The sequence below is a fragment of the Xyrauchen texanus genome, chromosome 20 (assembly GCF_025860055.1).
Source record: "Xyrauchen texanus isolate HMW12.3.18 chromosome 20, RBS_HiC_50CHRs, whole genome shotgun sequence".
NCBI classification, from domain to species: Eukaryota; Metazoa; Chordata; class Actinopteri; order Cypriniformes; family Catostomidae; genus Xyrauchen; species Xyrauchen texanus.
The window spans coordinates 30,133,851-30,158,102 of record NC_068295.1 but is presented as its reverse complement, the minus strand read 5'-3'; the positions used below and the strand labels follow the sequence as shown (position 1 = coordinate 30,158,102).

The 24,252-nt window shown below is 38.9% G+C and overlaps 2 protein-coding genes across 5 annotated transcripts; both read right to left on the bottom strand.

Annotated features, from left to right (window-relative positions):
* Positions 1–542: 542 nt before the first annotated feature.
* LOC127660885 (DDB1- and CUL4-associated factor 10-like) lies at positions 543–10,136 on the bottom strand. Of its 2 annotated transcripts, none has more exons than XM_052151346.1 (7): positions 9,601–10,136; positions 8,968–9,081; positions 6,609–6,806; positions 6,307–6,509; positions 5,062–5,139; positions 4,577–4,722; positions 543–3,141 (listed from the first exon to the last, which is right to left on the bottom strand). In XM_052151346.1, the coding sequence occupies exons 1-7, from the start codon at positions 9,996–9,998 to the stop codon at positions 2,770–2,772; spliced, it is 1,509 nt and encodes a 502-aa protein (XP_052007306.1). In that variant the 5' UTR covers positions 9,999–10,136; the 3' UTR covers positions 543–2,769. The 2 variants fall into 2 exon arrangements, with proteins under 2 accessions (XP_052007306.1, XP_052007307.1); XM_052151347.1 differs by having other exon boundaries at positions 544–3,141; positions 5,068–5,139.
* Positions 10,137–12,438: 2,302 nt separating this feature from the next.
* On the bottom strand, positions 12,439–14,337 carry LOC127660982 (protein O-mannose kinase-like). 3 transcript variants are annotated; one of them, XM_052151494.1, is made up of 3 exons: positions 14,266–14,337; positions 13,555–13,844; positions 12,439–13,465 (listed from the first exon to the last, which is right to left on the bottom strand). In XM_052151494.1, the coding sequence occupies exons 2-3, from the start codon at positions 13,828–13,830 to the stop codon at positions 12,698–12,700; spliced, it is 1,044 nt and encodes a 347-aa protein (XP_052007454.1). In that variant the 5' UTR covers positions 13,831–13,844; positions 14,266–14,337; the 3' UTR covers positions 12,439–12,697. The 3 variants fall into 3 exon arrangements, with proteins under 3 accessions (XP_052007454.1, XP_052007456.1, XP_052007455.1); XM_052151496.1 differs by having other exon boundaries at positions 13,555–13,718; positions 14,266–14,336; XM_052151495.1 differs by having other exon boundaries at positions 13,555–14,321.
* Positions 14,338–24,252: the final 9,915 nt, after the last annotated feature.

The window sequence follows — 24,252 nt, the reverse complement described above, 5'->3', positions numbered from 1 at the left end:
CTTCCAGGTGCTCAAGTCTCAGCTGACTGTTTCCCTGTCGACCAGGCAGGTATTGTTCCTCTATTTCCTCCTCTCCCTCTGTGGATCTCAGACACAAGGCTATTGCTGTTCCAGGTACTTCCACAGATGTAGGGTCTGGTTGTGTGGAATGAGCATACCACTGCTTTATCATGTTGACATAGAAGATTTGCAAGGATTGGGTCCTGGATGGGATCTCTATCTCATATGTCACAGGGCGAACCTTCCGCATTATTTGATAGGGATGATCGATATTGAGAAAGCATATTATATGTTTTGGAAAGAGGGGCTTCTAATAAAACATAAAAATATGGGAAATGCAGGAAAGATGTATAACTGAATTATGGATTTTCTTCTTGAAAGAGCAGTACAAATTAGGGTAGGAGCAGAGTATTCTAAGACATACAAGATAGACAATGGCTCTACACAAGGTCCAGTATTATTTAATATTATGATAAATTACACTTTTAGTCATATTAAAGAAGACATAAGAAGGTCACTTAATGCAGATGATGGGGCAATATGGAAAAGAGGATGTAATGTAACGTGTCACAAAGTTTACAGAAATCAGTCGATGAAGTGGAGACATGGGGTACTAAGTGAAGTTTCATATTATCAGTGGCTAAAACTCAAGATGTACCAGAGGTTAAATAGAAATTATATAAACAGATACTGGCACAAGTTTCAGTAGTAAAATACCTTGATGTATGGATGGAACCTAGATTGACATTTGGAGCACACGCTAAAAAGCTGACTGAGAAGTGTAAAACAGAAATAAACTTTCTCCGATGTTTATCAGGAGTTGAATGGGGAGCATGTGGATTGTCACTGAAAATAATATACTTTATATTATTCAGATCAAGTTTGGATTACAGGAGTATAGTTTATGGATTTGCATCTGCAGCCATAATTAAAAAGGATGCGGACATAGCCCACGTTTTTGGGGTTCTGTACTAAGATACTAGTTTTGGGTTTGAGGGTTCAGAGATATGTCTGTGAGGTCTTGAGCACTCAGATTTTACTCTGCCCCAGATTTTGTATTTTGGGTGATAGGGTGGGTAATAACTTAGGGAATAAACACAAAATGGGGGGCTCATATATTGATGAAAGTTGATTCCGTGTTGTTTGTGTTGTCAAATCAATAAAACATTTTAAAGACAAAAATTATATATATATATATATATATATATATATATATACGTAACGTTTTTGTGGGTACCGGCTCATGTGGAGGGTAATGAATTTGTCAATAAACTAGCTAAACAAACACTAAAGCACATGGATTTAGACGTACAAGTGACACTCAGTAAGGAAGAGATTAAAGAAAAAATTAAAGAATGTTAATAATGAATGGCATGGAACAGTGAAACTAAGGGCAGACATCGCTATACTATTCAGCAACAAGTAGGCAATGAGAGAATAGTTTATAATAACAGGAAGGAAGATTCAGTTATCGCTTGCATCTGAATAGGTCATACTGGGCTAAATCATTCATTATGGATAATAGAAAAACATGAAACAGGACAGTGTAATAATTGTGGTCAAGCAGAGACAATAGAGCAAGTACTAATTAAATGTACAAAGTATGCAAAAGACAGGTCAGAGCTTATTAAAGTAGGAAGAGATACAGGTGAAGAAACATTTACTCTGCAGAACAAATAAAAAAATATAGTGCAATATTAAGATATCTTAAAATAACAGGGTTAGTCAGCAGAATATTATTACCTTCCATTGATGCTTCACTCTCCAGTAATGCACCAGAAGCTGGCTTGCAAACTACCATAAAACCTCATATGAAGATGATTACTTTTTAATGTCCTTATTTTTCACCAAATTGATTTGATACATTTTAATGACCCGCGGATACCCTGTCCCAATTTCTCACCGATGACCATTAGAAAATGGTGGGATTAACCCGTATCCACTGATTGTCCAAGAAGGGTTCAGAATAATACAAAATTCTGCTGACAATTAAGTGACCAGTAATTGTGTTCATCCTAGCACTCAAACGTACACAATACTGCTTCAACAATCTACAACTCAGACCTCAGTTAGTGTTAAGGACTAACTGTACAAATAAAAAAAAAATACAAAAATATTTATTTAGAAAAGTGCAACATACTTCCAGAAAAAAAGTTTCTAAAAACAAATATGGCATGGCAAAAACTAAAATGTTTGGCAATTTGTCCTCACTGAATGCAAAACTGCAGTGTGAAGCTACACAATCGTGCCCAAATCAGAATACATTTGATGTTTAAAATACAGGTGAAGCAGGATTTTGGGCAAATCTGATTTCTCCATGGACGGGGCTATACAAAATAGAAACAAAGCAATCAACAATTTCGTTGATTCGAAATCTGTGTTGGTTTGGTTTATTTGGAACAGCGTTTTAACACTTTCAACTTTATCATATCATTCCTGGTTAGGACACAGTGTAATGCTCACATCTGTGACTGACCACATTCAACCTCCAAAAATGAAAAATTGAAATGCTGTTTTCTTTCATACTGCACATTGATAAGTTCAAAATGTTTGCACAGTGTAAAAAACAATTACGTCTGAAAATGGCAAACTTGCTTGTACATGGTCATACACATGCACAAACAATGCTGTGACCCAACCCACAGCTTAAGGTAGTTTACTTCTCCCAATATGCACCATCAACATTTGTCTGACCTATTAAAAACCTCTGCCACTTGCAACCTCTTCAAAGTCCAAGAAATAGTTAACAATTGATTTCAATGTTCATGGTTAAAAGTGTGGTTGGTACAAAGCAACATGTCCACTGAGGCAGCCAGATGCAAACTGACAGTGAGTGGGCGAGAACTTTGTGGTGAGCACCACGTCGCTGTGAGAGTAGATGGAGCGGACCTCCCGCAGCACAGCCGTCCGTACAGGCATACAGTCCGCCAGCTCTGCACAGTTCTCATCGAAGGCCAGCAAGCGTACACCATAACCATAAGGCGAGCAAATGAGCCGTCCATCAGGGCTGAAGCACAGCTCTTTAATGTAGCCACGGCCGACATTGGCCTCCTCAATATAGTGTGTGAGGCGCAGAGAGCAGCGAGGAGACACTGGGGGTCGAGGTGGGGCTCCCTCTTGAAACTCATACACACACGTCCACTGAGAGACATGAAACAGAGGGAGACTGATTAAATGTCTAAAATTAAATTGGTAAATCACAGTTCCACCACCCTGCTAGTCTAGCGTAACCTTTGACTAAACAGCACAAGGGCTGGTACACATTGGAACTTACTCTGAACAAGAAACCGCAAACTTAAGACAGGAAAACTTTATGGTTTTATGTGCCATTTTTGGGCAGGATTATCTGGCTACTACATGCCTCAAACAAAAGTCTGAATATCTGAAAATCAGCCAATTTGGAAAAAAAATTGCCACACTTAAATTTATATGGACACCAGAAAGCGGCTTATTGCGAGAAAGTGGCATTCCCATTTACATGCACTGTATGAGTGGCGTTCCCATTTACATTCACTGTATAAGCAGCTTATTCTTTTCTCCCCTACACATGCAGCTCGGTCAGTAAGATTTCTCCACAGAGAAATTATTCTCCATTGGTTCGCTTTATTTCCAAATATTTCAGAGTTGTTGCGGTGTTTGTTTCCTTAACTTTCTATTGTGACCTGCAGCAGAATTACAATGCAATAGTGCGGTTTCCCTCTTACTTAAAACTCCGGGATTCCCCCCCAATGTACGAGCACATATATGCAAACGTCAGGGACAGTAGTCAATATATATAAATGTGTATATCGATGTGAATAAATGGGTATAGTTTATTGTGTATGTGCTTTCCCACTGTACTCCCTGAAATGTTAAATTCTATCTGCTGTATTGACTTGTTGTTGGGCTCCATTCTATGACGATGGTTCTCCGGTCTGTTCACGAACCCTGTAAGAGCAGCACTTATGCGTTTACATGACCACATTAAGCCGCTTTCTCTTAATCCCTTAAACGGTGTAAGGAAATCAGCATTCTTGTTTACACAATGTTTCAAAATGCCGCAGTCTGCAAAAACCCTGGAATAAACCTTTTTTTTTCTCTCCCCTTTTTCTCCCCAATTTGGTATGCCCAATTTCCAATGCGCTGCAAGTCCTTGTGGCGTAGTGACTCGCCTCAATCCAGTAGACATAGCATGTGTGGCGGCTCACGCTATTCTCCGCGGCATTCATGCACAACTCACCATGTGCCCCACCAAGAGCCAACCACATTACATCGACAACGAGGAAGTTAACCCATGTGACTCTACCATCCCTAGCAACCGGGCCAATTTGGTTGTTTAGGAGACCAGGCTGGAGTAACCCAGCACACCCTGGATTCGAACTTGCGACTTCAGGGGGTGGTAAAATAAACCTTTTCTTAAGTGCATGCAAACATAGTCAATGCTTTAATATATCACTGACAAATACCATACATTCCAGTTTTGTGTACAATATGGATAACACGGTCAGCTAACTGACTGTGTGCGGTCCATGGGAGTGCCATCTGTGGCTGTTGTCTACAAGAAACATCCTGTACTTTCCACCCACAAGTCACTGACCTCCTGGTCGTCCATGTTGCTGGAGCATCGCAGCAGTGTGGCCCAGCCCTTTGGATGTAGTTGCAAGGAGGTGATGCAATTTCCACGGTCCCTCTCACCTGGGATCTCTGGGGTTAAAACTTCTAGACTGTTTCTGGGTGACAAACCTGGGTAAAGAAACTTTGGGGTTCAAACCTGTTCAGAAGCAAAAGAATTACCCTAAAAATAAATGGTGGAACAGCAATATAATTTTTATTTTTTTTGATTAACAGTTAATTGCAAATGAAAGAATATTACCGACACTGCCACCGATTCAAATAGCTTCAAATAATAGCTACTGCAGGAAATGTTAATTGTACCTATAGTTGGTTTGAGAGGAGTACAATAAAAAAAAAAAATTAACTGCGGAAAACTGCTAAACAAACCAAATTACTAATAAAAAGACAAAAATAATTTTATTATAAACTACTTTATTATTGTAGTGTATTAAAATCATTCCAATTGACCTTTACCCTCTCTGTGTGGATGGACTTTCCTGTCACTGGTATGACGAGTACCTCCTGACCTGGAACCTGCTGATGAACCTTTTAAGAGAAAGAAAAGATTAAATCTCAATAATGATGATAAGGTCAAGTACAAAATTACTTTTTGCCACACAATTAACCTTTATAGTTGTATCACTGTGTCAGATAAGTACAGAACAAATGATATTTCAGGTTGTTCAATAGCAAATATCAACCATTGAATACTACTACATTTCCAAATTGCCTCTCATCTCTTAATTTCAGATATCAGTGTTCATAAAATCTTTGGTAATTGGTGGTTGACAAATAACATTGACATTAATGTTTTTTTATACAAATCTGAATTTTAGATAAAGTGGTAGTTCACCCAAAAATGAAAATTCTCACATTGGTTTACTCACCCTCATGCATCCCAGATGTTTCTGACTTTCTTTCTTCTGCTGAACTCAAATGAAGATTTTTAGAAGAATATCTCAGCTCCGTAGGTCCATAAAATGTGGCCAGAACTGGGAAGCTCCAAAAAGCATTTAAAGGCAGCATTTAAATTATCCATACAACTCCAGTGGTTAAATCCATGTCTTCTGAAGTGGTATGATCTGTGTGGGTGAGAGACTGATCAATATTTAAAATAAGAACATTCGTCTTCTTTTTTTTTTGGCGATTTGCATTCTTTATGCATATCGCCACCTACTGGGCAGGGAGGAGAATTTATAGTAAAAAAAAAAAGGACTTAAGATATTGATTTAACCACTGGAGTCTTATGGATTACTTTTATGCTGTCTTTGTGTGCTGTCTTTGTGTGCTTTTGGAGCTTCAGGTCTGGTCACCATTCACTTGCACTGGACATACAGATCTAAGATATTCTTCTAAAAATCTTTGTGTTCTGCAGAAGAAAGTAAGTCATACACATCTGGGATGGCATGAGGGTGCAATTTTTGGGTGAAATACTCTTAAAATATACATATATGAATACATAACAGAAAGTTTATATTTTTGGAGCTGTAACGTTGTCATTTCTTTTAAGTTTTTCCAAAAATGTTCATAACTTTTTATCTCTCAATTAATATGGTCAAAACAACTGCTGCATGTATAATAGTTATAGAAGAATTAATAAGAGTTATTCAAAGTAAGACTTAAATGCCATATAGTATGTCACACTACAGGACACTTCGGTCACTGCTTAAAATGTCATGCCACCTAGCCTTAAGCTACATTGTATGAAGATACCTGTGCTGAGCGGAGCTCTGCGGGCCCGTAGGATACGGTAGCTGCTGACCTCAAGGCTCTGGGTGAGGTCAAGTTCATGTAAGATGAGCAGGTAACCAGAGGAGGTGGAGATCAACATCTTACTGCAGTCTGGAGTCAGACGCATCCGCATTAGATAGCGTGTGTGGAAAAACTTCTTGTGGGGGCAGCCTTCTTCTGTGAACCTAAACACACAGCAGGAAGAATGATTTACAGTTGCACACAACACTCACACATGCACTCTTAACTGAGACAGGACCCCACATTGTAATCAAACAACATACCTGTTGGTATCCCAGGTGATGACATTTCCGTCAAATCCAGATGTGACAAGCAGACGAGTGTGTGTGTCATACTCGATGTTCTTGACCCAGCTGGCGTGGCCATGCAATGCGCACACCTTCGTGCTGAGTTTCCGCAAGTCCCACAATGCAATAGTGGTGTCGTCAGAGCAGGTCGCAAACAGTCGGTTATCAAGAAACCTGAATAGTACACAACATCAGTCATAAAACCGCACACACAGTCAACACGGTGGACATCCTCATTAAGGGGATGCAATGCCTAAAATGACAATTCTATCATCATTTACTCACCCTCAAGTTGTTCCAAACTTATTTGACTTTCTGTGAAACACGAAAGGAAGACGTTAGGCAGAATGACAGCCTCAGTTACCCTCAGTCTTTGTATGGATAAAAAAGATGCCATGAAATTCACAACGACTGAGGCCAACATTCTGCCTAAAATCTCATTTTGTGTTCCACGAAGATCAAAAATCCTACAGGTTTGGTAAAACATGAGACAATGGATGCCACTTTATTTTTGGGTGAACTATCCCTCTAATTCATGATTGTGCCAGAACATTAGGGCTGGGTATCATAAAAAAAAAAAAAAAACGATACCTTGACCGGTTCTTAAGCGATACTTTTTCTGATACCAATTTTATGAAATCCGTTTTAACAAGATTACAAACATTACCTCAAAAAAACTTTTTTACAAAGTAAAACTGAAAAAATAAAACCAGACTCAGACTCATCTCCTGAGCCTTCTAATCTCCTCATGCCAGGGTCGGCAGGGGCAGAGGCTATAACATTAATGTGAAGTGGGGAAAAAAAAACAAGAAGCTAAACTGTTAATTCAGCCAACCCTAAGGATAAGTATGGTTTAACAAGATAACTAGTTTAGTCTACTTTAAACTTGATCAGATACGGTCATCCTTAAAGCATTTTTAGCATCGATTTAGCTAGCTATCTATAGCATACATCCAAACAATATCTAACGTTACGTAGGTCCCAGTTTATAGGACTATGTCACCACGCACAGAAAAATTTATTTAACATGTACACAAGCATGTACCACTACAAGTTAACAGATTTTGTTTGTTGGCTTGTTTGCTAAACATTAACCTCACCTGTGACAAGGTAAGGTTAATGACAAGACATTTTTCGATACTCGATTGTTTAAGAGGCAATTCGGTCGGTGCCTAAAATGTATCGAACTCACCCTACCAAACATACACCGATCAGCCACAACATTAAAACCACCTGACTAATATTGTGTAGGCCCACCTTGTGCTGCCAAAACAGTGCCAACCGACATCTCAGAATGCTATCTTCTCACCATAATATAGAGTGGTTATCCGAGTTACCATAGACTTTGTCAGTTCGAATCAGTCTGGCCATTCTCTGTTGACCTTTTTCATCAACATGGCATTTCAGTCCACAGAACTGCCCCTCGCTGGATGCTTTTTTGTTTTTGGCACCATTCGGAGTAAATTCTAGAGACTGTTGTGTGTGAAAATCCCAGGAGATCATCAGTTACAGAAATACTCAAACCAGCCTGTCTGGCACCAACAACCACACCATGGTCCAAATCACTGAGATCATGTTTTTTTTCCCCATTCTAATGGTTGATGTGAACATTAACTGAAGCTTCTGACCGTATCTGCATGATTTTATGCACTGCACTGCTGCCACATGATTGGCTGATTAGATAATCGCTTGGATGTTTGTTGTTGCCAGATGGGATGGTTTGAGTATTTCTGTAACTGATGATCTCCTGGGATTTTCACACATAACAGTCTCTAGAATTTACTCTGAATGGTGCCAAAAACAAAAAAAGTCCAATGAGCTGCAGTTCAGTGGACAGAAACACCTTGTTGATGAGAGAGGTCAATGGAGAATGGCCAGACTGGTTCGAACTGACAAAGTCTACGGTAACTCAGGTAACCACTCTGTACGATTGTGGTGAGAAGAATATCATGTCAGAATGCTGTTCTGAGATGCAGGTTGGTGCTGGTTTGATGGCACAAGGGGGACCTACACAATATTAGGCAGGTGGTTTTAATGTTGTGGCTGAGCGGTGTATGTCCAACTTTTGTATGTGTAAAAGATGGAGAAACAAAGGGTCTACAGCAGCAAATAAATCATGCAAATTGTGTATAATGCAAATGAAAATTATGCATAATGCAAATTGTGTATAATGCAAATGCAAATTATGCATAATGCAAATTATGTATAATGCAAATGGCAGTGTTCCACAAATAAATGGTGTGTTTTATATGGAATTGTTTCTGAAACATCTTTTGCATGAGTAACTGATGAATTCCCACACTGCAATCAATTATGTACATTTGTGCACATGTACCTTATGTTGTTTACACAGTCCTCGTGAGCCTCCACCAGTGTTTTGATATGTCTGGAAGAAATGGGGTCGAACAAAAGCACCTCTGTCTGCTCACAAGCAACTGTCAAAACCGACCTACAAAAGACATATAAAGGCGATTGTTCAATAAGGAGTCCCCTAAAATGATTCAAAATAGTTTAGGTTATCATTCTAGTTTTAAAGAATATACAATCGTATGTTTACACTTACTGGATCTTTAAGATTGGATTTGCCAGTATTTCTCTATTTTAGGCTTGTTTCCTGTATAGACTTTATATTTTACAATCTATAATACATTTCACAAACAAAAACAACATTTTTTTAAACAACATTTTCAATTCATTTGATGTGTGCACAGTTTGTTTTTAAATGTGGTATTATTAATAATACAAAATTTATTATTTAGTAATCATAGAATGACTGATGACAGGGGAGCCCATCTCTAACTGTCAGGACAAAAAGGTCAGAAATGCAATTCACTCAAAGATTTATTACGTGTCATTATCCTTATCATTATTATCAATCACACAAAACCAAAAGTTCGATCGAGGCAATTTATTGCAGATGTGAGACGTGTTTAATTTAACTTCTTTACTGCGGATGGGGTGCGCTTACCCGTCCGGAGAGTACTCCAAGTTAAAGACAGCACCGTGGGTTTGTGTACTGAGGTTCACCGAATCCGCAGCAGCACTCATGGACGAATAAAGCCGTGTCATGGTACGGTACTGATCTCGAGCCGGGTCTACGAGCGGTCCCCTGCGGATTGTACTCCTGTAGATCCACGAGAAAAGAGAGTCGCATGCGCTCGAGACTCTGCACCTCGAGCCCGTCCCGTCGTCTCCGGCCAACTCGACCCTGGCGCTGCCCTGCACCCCGGCACTCTCACTGCCCACTTGTGGAGATGACGGTCTCGTGGGGGCCCTGTACTCATCTCTGTCCTCCTTCTCATCATCCAGCTCGGGGACGCTGGCGGGGCGCAGATCCTCATTGTCGCTCGGTTGTCCCGAGCTCATTGTTGCACGAACACCCGAGAGAGAACTTACCCTCCTGTGGTGGGGAGATAGGCACTGGACCTGCAAGCCAGGCCGTCTTGCAATCCGTACAGATACCTCCTAAACATCCATTAATACAGACATCAGAGTCATGCGGATGTGTGCACATCCAACAGACTACGTATTTCCGGTTTCTCCTCTGCAAAAATTAAATCCAAACTGGCGCTTTTTGGGGCGTCAGATTTGTTTTAGGTTTTGTCTTCTTCAGTACGCATAGCAGTTATAAAGTTTAAAAAGTATTTGAATATTAAATAATGATAGTCTACAGCTTTATAAAAGTTAGATAGATTACTCAAAAATAAGAATTCTGTCATCATTTACTTGCCCTGATGTTGTTCCAAACTTGTATTACTTTGTTTTTCGTGGAACACAAAAGGAGATAGGTTAGGCTAAATGTTAGGAACCAGGGTTGCCAAGTTTGGTTACCTTGTTGAAGTGAGATTCTGACGGCAGGGCCACAACAGTTGAAACATTGAAGGCCCGGGCCCCGCAGAACCTCAATGTTACCCTGTGTGTGTATTTAATACTAGTAGGCTACTATCTTTAATTCCTAAGACCACAACATAACCTAATGAATCCCTATAAAGCAAATAATAATAATTATAATTTTTGTGCTCACCTGCATAAAGTAACCTGCCATACACAATTTCAAAACACACATACACTCTTATATAACCAGGGTTTTCCTGGGTCCAAAAATGGTCTTCGGATGTGGCTCAGGTACATTGTCACCCACAACCTCAAAGTTGGTTTGTTACTAAATTACTTAAATGCATTTCATGTTTACATTGGATATCTGGAACCTTTTGAATTGGAATTTTTTTATTTTTTTTGTACTTCAAACTGCTATGGGGAATCAAACCAAACTAACTTAATTTAAATAAAACCTTATTTTTATAGAGTTAGTTATAATATTCTGCAGGGTAGACCACTTTATACTGAGCTGGGACTGTGCTTCTATTGAAAATGTTTGTTTTCTGTTTAAATATTGTTTTCCTTTAATCAGGCTCTTAATAATTTACAGTAAGTCATCTCTTAAAATATCTGAAGGCAAACATGGCCAGTTTGTTTGATATTCGACATTAGAACAGGAGGAAAATGTTGCCACCTGTCCCCTCAAAAAAATAGACTTTAACACATTTACATAAAATACAACTAATATAAAAAGTCTATTAGATTCCTACTAATATACAGTATTTGATATGAAATTCTAACTTTTCTGTCACTGTGTTAATAGAATAAACATGATAAATGTTACGAAGGCTGATAAGTATTTATAAAAGCCTTGTTGTGACACAGTCTCTTACATTGTATAGTTCTCTTGGAAGGAGGAAGCGGGAGATGGGTGAACTCTCCAACGTAAGTCTCTTTTATTTCTCACACTTTTCAGTGCCTCACACAAAACTCAAATACTGCTTTTCAGCAACAAACATAAACGCGCTGCTGCATGCCTTTCTCTCTCTCTCGGTCTGCCCTTCTATTCCTACCAGCTATCACTGCAAACACAAACAGCTGTTAGAGATTATCTTCCACAGGTGTCAATATTCACCATTCTTCCTCACTTTGCCTTGCTCTCCACAGACGTCGCTCAGCCATGCCCACATCACCACACTTGTAATCGATGTTGGTGCACGGTGTCGCCTCTTTATGTCAATGCTGTTTAAAATGTCGAGGCTGTCTAACAGTTTGAGAGGTTTGCCTTCTTCCACAGCGCTTCAAAAGTAGACAGTTCTCTGTGGGTGCATACGTTTTTTGTCTCTGCCGAGATATCGACTGAAGGAGTTGCACAATTGTTGCACTCTGCGCTATCCCAGAGCCATCCTATATCCAGAGCACCCCGATGCAGGTTGTGGTGGTAGATTTGCTTTCAAGAAAAATTCAAGTCTTGTGCTGATGGAAAAATCCTACAAGCAATATCTGTTGCTGTGCTTTGTTTTACATTGAATTACTTCGTTATCTCGTTATTTGGCGTGAAATTTATTTGGGTAGCGTAAGAGCGTGAGACAGAGCCTGAAAGCTTGTGTCTCACGGCAAATGCATGAGAGTTGGCAACCCAGTAGGGACTGACAGTCTCAGTCACTATTTACTTTCTCTTCATCTTTATTCCATACAATGAAATTGAATGGTGACTGAGACTGTCATTCAGTCTTTTGTGTTTTTTAACCAAAGAAAGAACATCATACAGGTTTGAAGCAACATGATGGTGAATGAATGATGACATAATTTTAATTTTGGGTGAACTATGCCTTAAAAAAAAGCCTTCTTCTGATAAAAAAGTTAAAGCCTATATATTTATTTGCCTTGCCACACATCGAGATTACATGGTCTACAATATATATGATGAGGAACTTCCTAGCAAGCAGTTTATTTACAATCCTGACAAACACAAACACATTGTGGTCACAGAGTAAATGTTTTATTAAACTCTTTCAGATGTAGAACAATAACAATAAAAATCATGTTCAGTGTTTAGCATCATCCTCCTAAAATCAAAATAAACTTTCTTCAGTTTTAAACATTGCATCAGTAACTCAAGTTCAATTCACTTAAATTAAAATAACTTTTATGAGGTATTGTTTGACCAACCAAACTCAGGGTCATGCTTTGCATTGGTAACTTCACTCTCTCAAACCTTATGATCTTATAAGCTCATAAATTCTTTACAACATATCTCTAACTCTCTGTGATTGACTCTCTATCATACTGTCATAGACAGATCGATAAACATTTAGGACCTCAAGTGCAGAGGGCCGCAAATGAGGATCCTTCCTTTTGCACTCTGTATAGACTTCAAACAAGTGGAAATGAATGACATCACTTCCTAAGACATTCCCCAATAAGAAACGTGTCACATCTGGAATCTTCCAGACATCTGTCTTTTCATCATAGTCCGGCATGAGCTCATCTGAGAAAGGAACATCCACGCCATGGGGCCATAACTGCTCAGGAGCAACAAAGTCCCCAGTTAGCTCATGGTGACCACACTTCACCCCTCGATGCCCCCTCTCCACCTCAGGCAGTGCATCCAGGTCATTGGCCAACAGACGCATGTCAGATGCCAAAAGAAACTGGCTAAGAGTTTTGTGTAGGTCATTGGAGTCACACATCAAACGGATGCCCACCGGACTGCTGTGCAGGTATGCCAGGAAGGCAACATAGTCTATTGCCAACTGAAGCCGAGTATGCCATGAGTTTTGCAAGTGATATCGGTCTTGGGAAAGGGTGGCATCAAGTGTCAGAGCTGATCCAAGAGGGTGGTATTCTGTAACAAACACACCTTCCTCCTCACATGCCCCGACAAGTGATACAACATGGGTGCTCTGCAAGGAACGTAGCATTGACAGTCCATGAAGAAAATCATCTTTATACTGCTCCGAAGACAAGACAGACAGAGCTACCTTCTGCCCTCGCCACTCAGACAGATAGACCTAGAAAATACAATTATGCATCTGTGTAAGTCTCTAGGATGCACCATGAAAAAAAAAAGAACCAAAAGGACAAGAAAAAAAATTCTCACCCGCTTTACAGCCCCTTGTCCAATGAGTTTTACACTCCGGACCTCAGCACGAATTTCTGGGCACTGCAGCCAAGGGGTACATATGGTCATAGTGCCCACCTTAAAGTGGCGAGTTGGGCACTGCAAGTGTGCCAAGAAAGGATTAGTGTCTTGATTCAGGATATCTAGGTAGAAATACAGCAGCAGATTGGCACAGAGAAGAGCTGCCAGGCAAAACAAAACTGCAGGCAGTCCAAACCTTGCCCCACTGGTGCCATAGCTAGCATTGCCACCCATACTGACATCTTAACCTGTTGATCAGAGCAAGTTAAGGTATATCTGACAAATATTTAAATACAAGTGGGAAATGAAAACACCTAACAGAAATAAGATGAAGGTAATAATATATCACAGTATTCCAGGTCACATCCATGAAGAGTTTGAAAAAGCTTTCTTTAGTGAGATGGATTTTAGGGGGTCATTTGTGTGTAAACTTTTATCACGCACTTTATCTAAATTCAACCTCCTGTTCAATAACTTCTCTGAAAAAGGCAAATGGATTATTATTGAAATAAAAACAGAAAATTAGCTACTTCAAAACAAACCGCAGTTTTGACCAGAGGGGAAATAATTTCATGTATTTATGCTTTGGATCACCAGTGCCAGACACAATGTCCTCTGTTCATGCTGTTCTCAAAGCAATTAATTTCTATTTTGAAATGCGTTTAATACCTTGCTTTTAATACTCCACGCTTTTAAAGTCCTCTGTGTTGTTTTTCCGGATTTTCTTGCTCGACGAAGTTGATAAGAGCACATTGCTGTGTGTCAGGTATACATATCGCCATCTAGCGCCACGACAGATTAAACGTTGATCTACTCCACCGTATGAAAGGAGTTATTTTCTTTTCGACCATGAACTACTAAGGCAAATATCGCAGATATACCAATACCAATACCGATATCTCTGTTAAATGGAAATGTTCGCGGTTTCTGAGGATAAAATGGGTCATTATGGTCATTAGACATTTTATTTGATAATTTTAATCAGTCTTCTGCTCTTGTGTAACCACATCCTCCACAGTTTAAGCAATAAATGCGTTGAGTTAATATGCGTTATTAATAAAAAAATGCAAATGCTAAAATGAGAACTTTCCTGACCCATGACTTCAAAAAATGTATTATTAAATCATTTATATGTAATATAAATAAATACATTTGTCTTCTTTATCTTATTTTTTGTATACATTTTGGATGGTTTGTACACATTTAAAATTTTTATTTTTTATTTATTTTATTTGTTTATTTTTGTATCACCTGTACATGTCTTTATGATTTTATTCATACATTGTTTGATTTTATTCATACATTGTTTGATCTTATTGAACATTTATATAGAAAAAACTCCACAGACTGCATCTGACCCGCTTAAATACAGGACAAATCGTTTATCTTTAAATATGGGACAATCACGTATCAAGCATTATACCTTGAAGTTGCCATTTAAAAAAGAAAATGTGTATCTTCCTAACAATTTCTCTGTGGCAAAACAGCGGATACTTGGATTGAAGAGGAGATTCCAGAGAGATGATCAGTTTTATCAGGAGTACGTATCATTTGTAACTGAAATGATCAAAAAAGGATATGCAGAGCAAGTGCCCACTCATCAGCTTAAAGGTGAGAGCGGCAAGGTGTGGTACATTCCTCACCACGGTGTGCGTCATCCCAAGAAGAGGAACTTGCGGGTGGTTTTTGATTGTGGTGCGGCATTCAATGGAACATCTTTGAATCAAGTCCTTTTACAAGGTCCCAATTTCAGAAACACATTGATTGGAGTCCTCTTGAGGTTTAGGCAGGAGTCTGTAGCGGTCATGGGTGATATACAATCCATGTTTCATCAGGTTCGGGTGGCAGAAGCGGACCGGGACTTCATCCGTTTTTTGTGGTGGCAGAACGGAGATTTTACAAAAGAAGTGGAAGTGTTTCGCATGAATGTCCATCTCTTTGGAGCTGTCTCCTCTCTGAGCTGTGCTGCCTTTGCTTTGAGAAAAACAGCAGATGATCATCAATTTGAGTTCCGAGAAGATGTTGTTCAAACTCTCAAAGAAAACTTCTATGTAGATAATTGCCTTAAGAGTGTGGTATCTGAAGATGAAGCAGTTTGTTTAGTTAAAGATCTTTTCATTCTTTGTCAGCGAGGAGGTTTCACTCTGACAAAATGGATTAGCAACAAGCGCACTGTCCTGCAAACCATTCCCGAGGAGCATCGTGCCAAAGAGTGGAAGGAGCTGGATCTGGGCAGGGACAACCTGCCAGTTGAGAGAACACTTGGATTGCTGTGGTGTGCGGAAACTGACTCATTTAAGTTCAAAATGGAGGTCCAGGAGAAGTCCTGCACAAGACGTGGAATGTTGTCGGTTTCGAGCTCAGTATACGATCCACTTGGGTTTTTGGCACCAGTTGTGCTACCTGCTAAGATCATGTTACAGGAGTTATGTCGGAGGAATTACGGATGGGATGAGATTGTGCCCCACGACATTTTGCATGACTGGACAAGGTGGTTGACGGAGCTGAATGCACTGTCTGAATTCAAAGTTGAGAGATGCGTTAAGCCCATAAGCTGTGGGTCTTACATACATGCTCAGCTTCATCATTTTTCAGACGCAAGCGAACAAGGGTATGGAACAGTCACTTACCTTAGGATCCAGAGTAGCAATGATGACATTCATATTGCCTTCCTCATGGGCAAGGCCAGAGTAACACCTTTAAAGGTCATCACTGTTCCCCATTTGGAGTTAACTGCTGCTGTGCTTGCTGTTCGTGTTGACCTGATGATAAAGAAAGAGCTGAGGCTCCAGTGTCAAGAATCTGTCTTTTGGACAGACAGCACATCTGTGCTCAAGTATATCATGAATGAGGACAAGCGTTTTCATACTTTTGTTGCGAACAGAGTCTCCATTATCAGGGAAGGCACAAAGACATCACAGTGGCGATATGTTGGCTCAAAGGAGAATCCAGCTGATGATGCTTCCAGAGGAACGAGGGCTGGAGATTTTATTAAGAAAAATAGATGGATAGAAGGCCCCAAGTTTCTGTGCAAACCAGAAGAGGATTGGCCCAAAAATCTTGTACAGACTGCAGTAGGGGTTGACGACCTGGAGGTCAAGAAAGAAGCCTTTGTAAATGTGGTAAATATTCAAGGTTCACTGAAGGGTACAGATTGGCTGATGGCTTACTTTTCAGATTGGAGGAAACTTCGAGTAGCAGTTGCCTGGTTGCTTAGGTTGAAGACGATATTATTGTTGAGAAGAACTCGCAAGAGGATGGAGTCAAATATTGCTGATGCCAATAAACAGAGTGCCTTGGTGCAAGAGAGTCAGATGTTTAAAGGTGCAACAGGAGGACAAACATTGTCAGGAGAAGATCTTATGGAAGCTGAGCTGGCTATAATCTGCTACTGCCAACAGCAAAGATTCCCTGAGGAGATCGCTGCTTTGTCTTCTGGAAAGGATATAATAAGCAAACAGAGTACCATCTATAAGCTGGACCCGTGGTTGGATGATGGGCTTTTGAGAGTTGGAAGGCGGCTGACTCGAGGCTCTTTGCCAGAAGACACAAAGTATCCACTATTCCTCATTAAAGATCAGCATGTGGCTACCCTCATACTGAAGCATTTACATCAACAGCTTGGCCATAGTGGGCGTAACCACATGTTGTCTACATTAAGAAGGAGGTATTGGATCACAGGTGCCACCTCAGCTGTGAGAAAGATCATAGCAGAATGTTGTTTCTGTAAAAGATATAATGGCCGGATGATGGGGCAGAAGATGGCTGACATGCCCAAGGAGAGGATTCTGCCAGACCATCCGCCATTTACCAATACAGGTGTTGACTATTTTGGACCAATATTGGTGAAGAAGGGAAGAGGCACAGCGAAGCGTTATGGTGTCATCTTCACCTGCTTGGCCAGCAGAGCAGTTCACCTTGAATTGGCCACTTCTCTTGACACGGATGCCTGTATTAATGCTCTGCACCAATTTATCAGTAGAAGAGGGCAAGTGGAACATCTTCTATCAGATAATGGTACAAATTTCATAGGGGCAAAGACAGAACTTAGGGAGGCACTTTCATCATTGAATCAGGCTAACATTCAAGGAGTTTTATGCCAGAAGGTCATTAAGTGGAGTTTCAATCCTCCTGCTGGGTCCCATTATGGTGGGGTTTGGGAGCGGGTCATCCGCATGTTGAGGAAAATCCTCACTGCAGTTCTCCAACAGTAGATGCTTGATGATGATGGTTTCCATACAGTCTTGTGTGAAGCTGAGGCCATCTTGAACGATCGACCAATCACTAAATTGTCTGATGATCCAATGGATCTTGAAGCTCTGACTCCTAATCATATCCTGTTGCTGAAAGGAAAACCAACATTATCTCCTGGATTGTTTGATGTACATGATTTGTACATAAAAAGAAGGTGGAGATAGGTCCAATACATTTCAGATCTCTTTTGGAAGAGATGGGTGAGAGAATACCTACCTTTGCTGCAGGAGAGGCAGAAATGGAATAAAACTAAGAATAGCCTCAAGCCTGGAGACATTGTGGCCATTATGGTTCCAACGGCGCCTCGAAGCTCCTGGCCACTCGGAAGAGTTTTGGAAACATTCCCTGACAAAAAGGGGCTGGTTCGCTCTGTGCGTTTACAAACTAAGACCAGTGTTATAGACAGGCCTGTAGCAAAGCTTTGTTTTTTACACGAGTCTATGGGCTAAGGGATTTTGTTATAAGCACCATTTGTATTTATGTGTGGCTCTTTGTTATGTGTTGGGAATTGGTATGTTTGATTCATCCCAATTAGGGGCCGGTATGTAAGAGCCATTTTGTCTTTATTTAAACCTTGTTATGCAAGTGTGTGTCCAGTAGGGGTCTCTCCGAGTAATTGGTTACTGAATATAGGGAGGAACCTTCCTTCCAGGTGACAGGTGTTGCTGGAGGGAAGGTGCACACGTTTTTTTGACCGCTACGCTATGCCATGCTTAAGTTATGCTATACCATGTTGTGCAGTAGGAAATCTGTACTAGTGAAGAACTTGGAACTGTGGATTTATTGACTGTTTGTTGGATTCTTGCTTACTATAAATGAAGACCAGTCACGGTAAAATAAATCTACAATGTAACCATATTAACTTAAGTGTGGACATTGCAGTGAATAACAACCCGAGCGTGCGCGTCCATTAACAAGCACCGTCCAGCAGCCCTCAGCTGCTTTAAGTAAAAGACTTGGCTGCTTACAATCAAGTTAGCTAAAATTATACATATCAATCCTTAAAGCACTATATTTCACATGCTTTGCAGATATGTAAGCTTACCTGTCCAATAAGAAGAACGCCAATTCAGGGACGGTTTTGATCCCCAAAGCCGAATGAAGGTCCCTTCAGGAATCAAATGCCCTGCCGATGTTCACTCAAGATTTTGTTCGATCGCGATCATGTTCCCGCTTAGCCAGACTGGATTAATTTACATTTATGTATTTGGCAGTTGCTTTTATCCAAAGTAACTTCCAGTGCACTTATTACAGGGACAATCCTCCCGGAGCAACCTGGAGTTAAGTGCCTTGCTCGAGGACACAATGGTGGTGGCTGTGGGGATCACACAACAACCTTCTGATTAACAGTTATGTGCTTTAGACCACTATGCCACCACCACCACTCCCGTAGATAAATGTTTTGTTTTTTGGTTTACTCAGAGTTTGTGTAGGAGTCGTTGTTGTGCAGGGAGCCGTACGTTTGCTGGATTCCATCTCTAAGATAACTTTACCTTGTGTTGCAGTTTCTTGTCGCAATCAATCTTCTATTTGGAGTATAATCCCAAGATATATTTTTTCTCAATTAGGAGGTATACATTTTCTTTTAATGTCCAATTATTCATTTAGTAAACTTCCTGTCAAACTTTCCAATTATCATCAGCAGATGCTTATGGCTTGGAAACTTATTTACAAGCATAATTTCTCGCCACACAATTTTTAAATTTGGAACAACTGTAATATTCTTCATAAGAGGAAATCTTTATTTCTTGAAAACTGGTTCAATAATGGGGTGATATTAGTAAACCAGCTATTTGATAGTGAAGGTAATTTATTTAATTATTCCGATTTTGTTTCAGGATACCAATTCCCAGTATCTAGTAAAGAATTTAATATAGTTTTCAAGGGCATCTCTTTGGAAATCTGTATGCTGTTTAGAAACAATAACAGTGCTACAGTGACTTCTGTTTCTCCCCCTAGCCCTGAATCTACTGTGGTTGGTTCTATTTGTTTTTCAATACATAAATACAATTATAAAATTAGGTCATTATTTTTGGACCCTGTTACTTCAATTCCTTCCTCCATTTCTTATTGGAATAACCTTTTTGATGATATTAAATGGTCATATGTTTGGTCACTTCCTCAGAAATTCTTTCTAACTAATAAAGTTAAAGAAATATCCTATAAAATTATTCATAGATTTTATCCAGTTAAATACTTTTTAAAGAAATTTAGAAATGATATTGATACTTCCTGCTCTTTTTTTGAAGCCTCCTCTGAAACTGTTGATCATTTGTTTTGGGAATTTCTTTTTACTCGGTCTTTCTGGAACAATATTGATGCTCTGATTGTCCAAAAGGTTTTATGTAACATTTCTTTATCATATAGACACATTCTTTTTGGATTTTATGTTTAAGACAAGAATCTAATTAATGCATGTTTTTGTATAAACCTTCTTTTATATATTGGAAAGTTTCATATCCATAAATGTAAATATATGAAAAGTAAACCCCACTTTAGCTTTTTCAAAGAAGAACTGAAGATGTATTTAAATACAATTTCAACTATGTTAACAAGAAAGCAATGAAAACATCCAGAATTAGTGCCATGTTTAATATTCTCTCTTAATGTTTTTTTCTTTTGTGCCCTCTTCTTCTTTTTTTTCTTTCTTCTCTTACTCTCTTTTCTTTTTAGACTATTGTTGAATATATTTAAATTTCTTTCACATTTCCTCTCTTAATGTATTTCTGAACCATAAAAAAAAAAGCAGATGTGGTAATTGAAATTGCTATTTAAATATGACAGGGCCAAAACTCGTAAGATATGGGAAACACAGTTGCAAACGGACTTTGCTTTTCCATTTGAAATCTGGCAGTCACTGTGCGTTCGCTTAAACGAAAATGCAAACGGTAATGCGCGATTTGCAATTGCGTTTGGATTATGTCACATTTTATGCGTCCACAAATTGAAAACGCAATTGCAAATACAATTTGCAATTCCTTTTGAATAATGTCCGGAATATCATTACGAGACCATACGAAATAGCCAACTCGTAAATTGTGGAGTTGATGCGAACAACATTGTGCGAGACCATACGAAATAGCCAACTCATAAATTATGTACGACTTTTCATGAGATTGGGTTGGCAATATCATTCTGTTGTTCGGTATATCAGCTTATCGGTGGCTGTATCACAGCCGTCCCAATGTATGGAACGACAGCGATCTTGCTTATGTGATATTGTTTAATTAGCATCAATATGTGAGGATCAGTCGCTCGATACAGTAATGAATGCCGATATGTCCATCCTGATGAACTTCAAGCGCGATAAGGAGTTAAAACCTGTCACACTGTTATTATTACAATTATACACTATGTGTTCCCTACCCCAAATTTGTGAGTTATCTTTCATTCATAAGAGAACACCTGTTCCACAGAAGTCAGTTTGCACAGTTTCCATGGATAGCATTTATTAAATATTAACTAATTTGGTGTCAAATTGACACCCTCGTGTCACAAGCCTTTTATCTGGAGATCAGGATAGACATGTAATGGCAATGCACATCACCTGGGGCCGACCCTAATTTCCGTCCAACAAAAATTTTATAATGTAGATTTTTATCAGCAGAATGGAGAGACGCACATCGAGAGCTGAGGAAGACAGAGCAGAGAGGAGAGTGCGATTCCGCGTCGCGTCAGCGCATAGCGGTCGCGTCCTGAAGGAGGTGTTCAGAGAGGACGCGCTCGAGGACTCCGCTGAAACAGACACCTCTGTCAGTTCAGAGCCAGAGCGCGCTAGCTCGCCCGTCATCAGTGAGGCCAACAGCCATCTGTGTGGCCTTGTCGAAAGAGAACCGGACGACAGCGGCAGCGAACCGGACGAGCTGCTCATGTACGCGAGTGCTGCGAAGAATAAACATTTCACTGGAAAACGCGTGAACATCTTCAGTAAGAATGGAACTGTACGGGGCGTGCGAGACAAAGTGAGCGCGGGACAGGTGTTATTTAACAACCTCTCCAAAATGTATGGGGTAAGTTTTATTTTAGAGAAATAGGACAATGCAACTTATTTAGGCTACTGTAGTTTAAATCAGCGGCCATGAAACGGATTTATCGTTAACCCTTAATGAAATGCATATCCACCATCTTTGCCTTATAGATCTACAATAAAATAATAAAAGCCAAATCTGCACCAAAATAAATAAATAAATAAAATAAAATTCTAATTGTTAAATTATCAAAAGTGCATAGTGTCTTATAGTGTCTAGAGACATGTAATAATGTTGCAAATTTTCCACATCTATAAATAATATTTTTACGCTTATTTTTTTTACATTAAATGTTCTTTCACAGGATGTTTATTACAAGACAAATGAGTACTATATTTATACAAATGTTGATTTTCTGCACAATGGTGGTAAATGATCAGTATATGTGTGTGCACACATTATACATTTATACAGTTATTTGTTACTCAAAGTGGCACTGATGCTTCAGTAATTGACTTGATTTATATTTGATGAAGAAGCAACATGGAAGTAAACTACTGAAAGTACAAACACATGAACAGTATGATTTGGTTATTGTCATTTGGGTGTACTACTGAAAATGTGCATCTATTTAGACTATAATTTAGACTAAAAGTGCCTGAGAAAACACATATGTGTAACTTATGTGTAGCTTATGTATTAAGTTGTTGCTCAATACATATTTGACAGTCAGTTGTGTCTTGTGAATAGATTATATTCTATTATCTCTTTTGGCATTTTGTAGATAGATATAAGTGCCGGGTCCATAAAGACTTGAGGTATGTAATAATGTTTAGCAATGGTCAGGGTTAAAAAGGGAAAAAGAAAAACAAGATGTCAGTTTATAATGACTGAAATAAGCAACTCTGTCTACCTTATTAAGATATTTAGGATTAATAAAGCCTAATGAATGTCTATATAGGCTATGTGTACAGAATAACAACGTTACACATCAGGATTTGATTTCAGTGTACGTTCCCATTTGCTTTTTTTTTTGGTAACCAATTCCTAACGTACTAGGAATGTTATTTTTAGGTTTTATTTTTTTGTAACCATAAACTAATGTTCTGAGAATGTTGCAGGGAGGTTGTTTTTGTGACAGCCTAATAAGAACTAATAAGAACTAATAAGACCTACAGAACAGTCTCTAATGTTTTTTATTTTATTAAATTATTTATTATTATACTGGTAAAGGGACTTACATTTTAAGTACATTTTATGAATTACTTTCCTAATTCAATGGCATCATCTAATTTCAGACTATGTCAGTTGAATCTCTACTTTTGATTATGTTAGTATTTGGTAAGTTAGTTATCAGTGTTATATTATTTAGGTTGTTATGGCATATTGATTATTATAGCTTATTGATCCATAATATCTAATGAACTTGTGTCTCTCAAAGGACTCTCTTGTTTTGAACCGGCCAAAAAGACCACAAGACTTTGCCTGAAATCAGCTAGTGGATGTCCTGCAGCAGATCATGGGGTCACAGGGTGTTAACCTGGAAGAATGCGCAACGGGATTCAGTGCGCATGGAAGCAATGAACAGGGGCCAATGTTTTTTGCTTTTAATTATTTGTGCATATTGTAGTTCTATAAATATATTTTATATTAGCTTTTTACAATAAACAAACAAAACAAAAAAGTATTTTTAAATAAAGGAACCAAATCAAGGGATCTGTAAAGTCAGCAGACTGCATGTAATGTTTTCTTTGCCTGTGTGTGCCTGTGTTCTTTACTTCATCTTTTTCATTGCTTGTGATGAAAATCTATTTTGTTTTGATTTTATAGATAATAAAATTTTGTGAACAACGTTTTATACATATCCCTTTTAAATTTAAATCAAATAAAAATATAAAAAGTCACACCATAATTTTAATCTTCTTCTGTTAAAGTGTAGAATTTTGTCTTGATTATTTGAAGACAATACTACTTCATTAGTTCAAGGGCCCAATGAAACACCTTTCATGATCCAGAAAATATGTCCACATAAAAGGGAAAACTAATATTATATTAGTTAACTTTAAGCCCTGATGGGTATATATGAATGAAAGCTGTCTTCTTTTGAAATTAATTCAAACAGCTGCTTCCTCCATACACATGAATATACTCAATAATGAACAAGATTTGAAGGTCAGATAGCTCAGCTTTCTCTGCATTATTCAACTTGATCCCTGAGAGAGAGGGAGAGAGAGAGAGAGAGAGAGAGTGAATGCTTATCATTGGATCATTGTTACGAGTCCAATGTGACAGCATCTGATGCGAGTATGTGTGTATGCTACCATCTTAACATGTTTGTATGATTTTACCAGGTCTTCCAGTTTTTAATAATATAACAATACATGAATATATTGTTTTTTATTATTATTTTCATAAAGATTCAATGTAACTTTGT

Excerpts from the sequence above, each read along its gene's own strand:
- LOC127660885 (XM_052151346.1), bottom strand. The coding sequence starts at position 9,998 with ATGAGCTCGGGACAACCGAGCGACAATGAGGATCTGCGCCCCGCCAGC. Across the intron at positions 6,510-6,608 it reads ATCACCTGGGATACCAACAG|GTTCACAGAAGAAGGCTGCC; the intron begins GTATGTTGTTTG and ends CTGTGTGTTTAG. Across the intron at positions 3,142-4,576 it reads GCAACATGGACGACCAGGAG|TGGACGTGTGTGTATGAGTT; the intron begins GTCAGTGACTTG and ends CATGTCTCTCAG.
- LOC127660982 (XM_052151494.1), bottom strand. The coding sequence starts at position 13,830 with ATGGGTGGCAATGCTAGCTATGGCACCAGTGGGGCAAGGTTTGGACTG. Across the intron at positions 13,466-13,554 it reads GACAAGGGGCTGTAAAGCGG|GTCTATCTGTCTGAGTGGCG; the intron begins GTGAGAATTTTT and ends TGTATTTTCTAG.